A 7,715-nucleotide genomic window follows, 5' to 3' on the forward strand; every position below is an offset into this window, starting at 1 on the left:
GCAAAAAACTACTGTATAAATAAACATCCTTTAACAAACAGTGCTACGTGCGCTTTGCATTAGCAAACAAAAATAACACACAAAACAGTGGATAGAAATAATAGTAACTTCAAAATTATGTAAAACATGACGTCATCAATAACATGATTGGAATTTTCAAAGTGCAGTTTAGTAAAACTGTTCGGATTGGAAATGGTCTAAAAAAGCACCGGAATAAATTAAGGACGATATAATTTATGTAAAAAAGTATAAAAAATGTGATTCATACAAAATTAATAATAGCACTTTTTGACAGAAATATATTTACAAAAACTGGATCGTTTTGGTGTCAACAAGGTATAAATCAAACAATATGCGCGAATTGCAATAAGTGAAACATCAACATTTTCTACTTGCCTACATTAAATCAATATATAAAAAAATAAAAATCAACCATTATAAGATATAATTTATTTTAACGCTTTGTCACAAAAAAGTTTTTAAAATTTTCTCATAAACCACTTAAATTTTTAGATAGCACGAGGAACCACGCAAGTGCATCCAACCGTAATCACTTCCTTATCCAACTTGAGCGGTCCTCCATTATAGGATCTCAAGACATTGATTTTCACATTCAAAGGAACTGATTCGTAAGAAGAGTCTTCTATACCATCTTCCGGTGAGATGCAACCGCTGCAGAGACATCGAGACTGGAAGATGTACTCTGGGATTCTAAAACAAAAAACTAATCTCAAACCATTGCAATTGGTACAAATCCAATGCAACACATCAACCACATAAAACTTATTTCACACTAAGTTTACATTCAACTGTAAGTTGCATAAAAAATTAGAAAAAACTACGAAAATAGAGTGACTAAAAATAGTGCATTGCTTACTCAACGAGCTGCACGCAATTGTGATTAAGCACGTTGAAATATTTTGTTGGCTGCTTACCAACACCAAGCATCACGTGTATACTTATTTACCAGAATTGAAATGGGCACACTGTGTTCTTACCGGAATCTGTCATGCTGAAGTTCTTGCACATATGGAGACAGACTACGAGATCCCTCTTGTGTATGGGTACGAAGGTATTCTGCATTCATCTCAGGACACGAGGTAAGAGATCGTTTTCTTCTGTAACTTGGAAATAGACCTGCAAGTTTTGCTTCTTTTATGTCTCGGAGGAGTGATTGTTGGAGTTTTTGGTATGATCTTTGGAGCACAGGGTTGGACATAATCATTTCACACTCAGTCCTATAAAAAAATTCACATTAGTGATGTTTAAAACATAAAGAAGCGATCTGGGTCATGTTCAGAAAATCTGAATTCATGAATGTTAACATTTCACTGCAGATTAAATAATAACAAGATATCATAAAATTAGATTTAAGGAAAACACAAAATAATGATTTTCGTTTTCACAATTTTTGTTTTGTAAATGTAAAGTGCAATCGTAAAACGAGACACAATTTTACCAACGGATCTTGTCACGAAATGTAAATTACTCATCACATGTTATAAGCTAATTTAAATCACTTATTCATTTTTAGTCAATCTGGCTACGTATTTAAAATTCAATATAAAACAACTTTACATACCTGTTTGTTATTTTCAAGTCAGTGCATTCATATTGACGCTCGATGTCTCTTCTGTAACGATGAACTCTGCCTTCTGTGCACGAGTAAGCCAAAATCAACACAAATGCAAAGAAAAGACAGTTTTTGGCGAATTCCATTTAAGCAGCTTTTCGTTAGTTTTGGTATAATAAGTTGTGAGCAGAGTTAATCTTAACAAAATATGTCTTTTTGCTTGTTTTGTTACTGTGGACTTGAGATGCGTAATTCGAATTATGGCAATAGCTGAACAGCTTTGCTTATATATCCTCAATGCAGATCCTAGATTCAGTGCGAAATTCATCAGACAGAAAAAATGGCGAGAATTTCCGTTCGATCTCGTCCCAGGGGAAATACCGCTGGACATTCGTTTATGCCTCTGCATTGATTTCGGTTTCGCATTTGTTCTTGTGCGCCATCGCTGGCTGCTTCTGCAGGCTTGAAATTTACTAACAGAAATAATCTTAGGCTACTGAATTCGAAGTTGATTCAATGTTCACAAATATTGTTTGGATTTATTCGATTTGACATAATGCTTACCAAAGTTACTTTTTAAAACATATCAAGGACTCCATTTCTTTGCAATTAAATGTGTTTTCGTATCATGACAATAAAGACCGTCCTGTTTTTAGAAAGTGTTTACAAAAGAGCCGGAAGTCACAAATGAAGTATCGTTTTATAAACTATTGAAATCTTGCATTTTCCTTGCACACAGCCGTTTTTAGCAAATTATCTTGTTGTGTCTTGTTGTCATTATTATATTATTTTCACACTTGGTTATATCGCTTAACACACTTCAACCTATGCATACTTCAAACTATGCAAAGATTGCAATAAATAAATGTAATAAGATTGTAATCTCAATTTTAATTAATAAATTTAATCTTTCTTTGTAGTTGGTATGTGACCACACCATGATGTTGCTATGTTTTGATTCCCGAAACAGAATTATTGAGTCAACGTTGATCGTAAGCAGAGGACGAACTTCAGTTGCTTGCGTTCACGATTTATCAAAAATTATTACAAAACGTTTGTCATGTTTTGATTTGCTCATTCAATTGCGTTAGCCTAGCTTCGATTGCGATTGCTAATTACGTATTCATAAAAACGTCAAATATGTTGCTCAATGTCATTTAAGAAAAAATCCCAGCCGTGACGTCATACTAGGTCAGCATATGGCGCCTTTGAAGCGTCCTTGCTGCTCGCATATTTTCCTTATTTTTGAGTTAGATATTATTCTATTAATAATGCCTGATGACATGCTTGATGTAGTTTTATTACAAATGTAACTTCACCTAATTTCTTGAAAGATTAGAGTCCCGTGTAGGGCGTAAGCATTTTCCAATGAGACTTTTAAATCAGCGTAGGCGCTACATAGTCATGTGGAAGCAGTTACATATCTCATTGTATTGTCTCATCCGGTGTTGGTAGAGTTGATAAGTGTTTAAAAGCAAATTAGCTAATCGTGTTATGTTTATTGTTGTAACTGATTTCTTCAACATAGATTGATTGCGACAACGTTTTTTTTCAATCGACAAAACATCTCATCAGTTCATATCCAAATTATGTTTCTAGTTTGAATAATATCAATCGTAGACATAAGCTTATGCTGTATTGCAAAAATCTCAAATATGTGTCTCGTGAAATATATATTTTATTTTGCTATTGTGCAAACTAAATAATCATTCTTTCAAGCGCATATATTTTCTCATAAACTTATGACAACAATATCTGCATAATACTTTTATTTTAATCGATATAAACATATTCTTAACCCTATCCACCCGACAATCGATATACATAGAACGACTGCACCGGTCAATTTATAGACAAATAAATATAGCGCTATTTGCAAATGTTCCTGAGACAAATTAATATGTTTGTAATTGGTAAAACTAATTATAGAGCTGATATCAAATGATTTCGGGCTATTCGATACTGTAGTATCAGAACAAAGATAACAAAAACCTAAACTTCAATACTACTGGAAACTCGATATACCTAGAACGACAACCAGTTAAAATAACGTTGTTTGTGAATATTTCCAAAACAAACCAAGCTTATGCCAGAGCTCTTATCAAATAAATTTGATTATTCGATATCTACGAGAATAATTTTATCTGATATTTCCAATTTCCTTTCAATTGACCGGTGAATCAGTTTTAGCTATATTTACGACTTTGTTTGTGGTTTTTGGTGCAAAGCGATTACCTTCATAAAGCACGTAGTTTATACCTAACTCTAAAACTATCTGTAATGTCAGCCAAATATATGTACAGTTGGGGAAAATATCGCAAAATCCCAATGCTCTACCGTTCAATGTGGTGGATACAAGTTGACGTACAATAACGTCACTTGCGTAAGGCAAAAGATAACTTTAGGTATAAACCTTGCAACGCAAGTGACGCTACACGTTGGTATTTTACGCTAGTTTTATTTTATAATTATACGTTTATATGTAAAATTAGATGGTGATTGAAAAAAAAAAAGACGTGATTAGTTGAGTGTTCAGTGCGGAAATACAACTTTGTGGATACGGAGATGAGTAATTTTCGGTTTTAGTTAATCAAAAAATTTTTTATTAAATTTGCCTGTCTTGTTGCTTCATTCATAAATAGTGAAAACTATTTCTAACTTCAAGCTTTTGAGCCACAACAAATTGGACTTTGGGAATGAAACTTTTGATTATATAACAAAAATCTCAGCGTTGTTTTGTTTGTAGAATGTATCTTGGTTTTCTTGGAATTTTTAAATGACTCAAACTATTTTTCATGTTTTACTTCAGCATCCATTTTTTGTTGCGTAGAAAGTATAGCCTACTTAGAGTTGCCAACTTTTGTTCAAGATGCTTACTTTTAATTCGAGATCTAGTGCAGTTTAAACCAACTCTCAAAACTAAATTATTTATTAAGCAAGCCTTTTTATATCACTTTACAACAATACGCTAGACTTGGTGAAAATTAAACTAATAGTGTTTTTTATATCGTTTCATATCAATTAAGTTTGATTTAGAAATAACATCGAGTTTTCTACCATCATTGACTGATACGAAATTTTCTATTATTAGCCTACTCGATATATACTCCCATTGTTGGACGCAAGAAAAAACACATTGATAAGATTTTTAAGTTTTATGAAATGATTTTATCTAAAACAAAATGAAGGTCTAATTTTACTAGAAGCAATACATCGAATGCTAACAGACGCAGCAAAGCATGCATTAGTGGGTCTTTACCGGGAGGTGATTTTTGCCTTTATTTTGTTAAAGAACTGGAAATCGCAGAAAGGGCTCTATGCAGACGAAGTTTTTGTTGCCGTGTTACAGTTTTTCTAAACGGGGGGGGGGGGGGGAGAGGCGTAAAGCATGTAATCATTGTTAGAGAAAAATGTGCCAAAAAAGGGTTATAAACTACTGCTCTAAAGTAAGAACACATATTTTCTTTAAACATGTCTGGTCGTAAGAAAAACTTGTTCGTAAAAGTCTCCAATATATTGAAAAATGTGTCAAAATTTACTCAAAAAAGGTTGATATTTACCTTTAAAATCGAGTCAAATGCGAAACCATTCGGCCACTGAGTTGGTTCAAAATAGTCTGATACAATCCATCTTGATGCAACAGATAAACCATGCGTTGTGATTGTGACCAAATTTTAATTTTTTTTAAGTCTGCTATTTTGGTCTAAAATATAATAGTTTTAAACAGAGATATCTAAAAAAGGAGATACGAAGAATTTTATTCGTCTGACAATAGAAGGGCTTCTGTTTATCGTAAATATCTCTATCGTAACATGATAAATTAGCACCAATAGTAATTTATTAAAGCTTGTTATGATAACCTGCATTGCGTTATTAGTATCAAACATGGATATTCACTGCATGGCAACAGTTAACCTAGTTGTTAATTCAAATACCCGTATGCTTGCTTTATACATGGCCTGCTGAAAAAAACACTTTGCTGGTAACCTTTCAATTGTATTTTCCAAACATGTATTCTTTAAATATGCTCTTCATAACATTTGTTAACTGCCATTTGTAACTGACTGTATCAGCTGCACTACAAAACTTTCTGCAATTTTAAAAAGAACAGCATGTTTAACGCGTTGGCGGTAGGCTACCAACTACCGCCCTTCTAGTATGTGAGAATGAGGCAATCGCTGCAAGCTTTTGTAACTCCTTCTTTAGATTTTCCTGGTTTTAACCTGATGAATTGTCCTGGCAAATTGTTAATAAGGTTTAGCTAACCTCAGAAAATGTAGAATTGATCATAAATTTTAAACTGACTTCTCATGTCACGTCATTTCCATATGGTTGGTCTGACTTGCTTGAACAGAAAGTTCCAACAAGTCTTATGGCATACTAAATCAGCTTACGATCAATGCTGACTCAATAATTCTGTTTCGGAAATCAAAGCATGGGGACGCATGCAATATGAAGTTTTATGGCCACATGTCAAGTACAAAAACGCTTGTCGTGCTTTAATTTGCTCAACCAATCGTGCTAAAGTTACTTTGATTACGATTGCTAATTAGGCATTCATATAATGCAGTGCAGTGTTGCGTATACAATAGGATTCTTCTTGACTCATACGGTTCACTCTCTCCAAAGCTCTGCTGTTATTTTAGTTTCTTATTGATTAATGACATTTACACTCTTTTTTTACTTTCAAAATTTGCGCGCGATATTTTTGGTTTTAATGTTGAATTTCATTTTGCATGTTTGGTTGGTTTACAGCAACATTGTCTTGTGTTTTGCTCAGGGATGGTTTTGCCATGCTAGACAGGTAGTCACTACCTGATCAGTCATGTCTGATTGACGAAACGTTGAAAAAAGCAGATTATCACCTTATACATCTTGTGATAGTTCAGCTTAGTTTGCACCATAAGAATACAATCATGTTATGTAACTAAATGCCTGGTGAACTGCCTCAATTAATTATTAAATTATACCAAGTTACTCTCATTCCCTCTCTGTAGATATCATAGTTGACACAGCGCTCTCGATGTATAGTGTTGTTCCAGTTTTATAGATTTCGTGCCGACTAAGCAAAAAGTCCCACCGATGACGTATGATTGAGCTTCCATAACGTGCCGTGGTTTTGATGAGAAGTGACTGCATTTTCATTTTTCCTGTTTCTTTTATAATTATTTTGTCTGCTATCAATGATGAGTGATGACATAACTGGTGCAGTTTTTATCATAAACGTAACTTCATCTAATTTCTTGCAAGACTAGATTCTTTTGAGCATTTTCCACTGTACACTAAATAATCAGCTTGGGCTTATCTCGTTGTATTGTTTCATTTTACCGGCGTTTGTCAAAATTGCAATAAGTTTATATGCAAAGAGTTTGATCAGAATGATTTTATAATTATCGTTGCTAATTTATTTAGTGTAGAACTGTAGATTGAACTAAGTTCAATTGTTGAGCACTGACTGGCAGAATATCTTTGGCTTTTTTAACTTAAACATGAGGGTGGGCCGTTTTTGACTTTTTTTTTGAAATTCTAAAACGGTAGTCATAAAAAGTGGCACATGCATGAAAAAATGACGTGTGCAAATTTTCATCAGTTTGGGGGTGCATCTTCTGCCCCCGCAGGGGGGTCAAACTTTCAATTTTTTGAAAAAAAGGAGAAATTTCACTTTCCGTTTTAACATAATTTTTTTAGAATTTTTCTACTGGCTAGTTATAAATTGTAAGTGGGATGTACCCAGAACTTTCCTATGTAAAGGCATGTTCGAAGCTTAAGGTTTACTGCCCCCGCATCGACAACCAAAATGTTGAATTTTCACCAATTTGAAATGCTTTTTTGTCATTGCTCAATAAACAAACTTGTCGCAAAAGGGCGAGATGGTGTTAACGCTGTACGCTCATTTATGTTCTGTCCACTAACTTTGCAGGATGATACGAACTGACAAACTATAAGACGTAGTCTTGCTTAAACTAAAAGCAGTAGTAGCCTACGTTTGATCAGTTGCAGCTATAAAACGCAACCTATAATTTACTTCAGAATAAAAGCAATATGATCTGCAGGTTCCGTAAATGGAACGTACTGTACAGTTCCACGTGAATGTTATCATGATTTTGTTTACACAAATTTGTCATTTACAAACATTTACAAA

The 7,715-nt window shown here is 33.7% G+C and overlaps 1 protein-coding gene across 1 annotated transcript; it reads right to left on the reverse strand.

Annotated features, from left to right (window-relative positions):
* Positions 1-509: 509 nt before the first annotated feature.
* On the reverse strand, positions 510-1,719 carry LOC145766744 (interleukin-17C-like). The gene is made up of 3 exons (XM_082578450.1): positions 1,583-1,719; positions 999-1,238; positions 510-711 (listed from the first exon to the last, which is right to left on the reverse strand). The coding sequence occupies exons 1-3, from the start codon at positions 1,717-1,719 to the stop codon at positions 510-512; spliced, it is 579 nt and encodes a 192-aa protein (XP_082434576.1).
* Between the last annotated feature and the right edge of the window lie 5,996 nt (positions 1,720-7,715).

Source organism: Aplidium turbinatum, chromosome 3 (assembly GCF_918807975.1).
Source record: "Aplidium turbinatum chromosome 3, kaAplTurb1.1, whole genome shotgun sequence".
Lineage (NCBI taxonomy): Eukaryota > Metazoa > Chordata > Ascidiacea > Aplousobranchia > Polyclinidae > Aplidium > Aplidium turbinatum.

What these genes read in the sequence shown, in the direction of transcription:
- LOC145766744 (XM_082578450.1), bottom strand. Translation starts at nt 1,719, where the DNA reads ATGGAATTCGCCAAAAACTGTCTTTTCTTTGCATTTGTGTTGATTTTG. An exon ending in GACTTGAAAATAACAAACAG is followed by an intron (nt 1,239 to 1,582) that starts GTATGTAAAGTT and finishes ATTTTTTTATAG; the next exon opens with GACTGAGTGTGAAATGATTA. An exon ending in CTTCAGCATGACAGATTCCG is followed by an intron (nt 712 to 998) that starts GTAAGAACACAG and finishes TTTTTGTTTTAG; the next exon opens with AATCCCAGAGTACATCTTCC.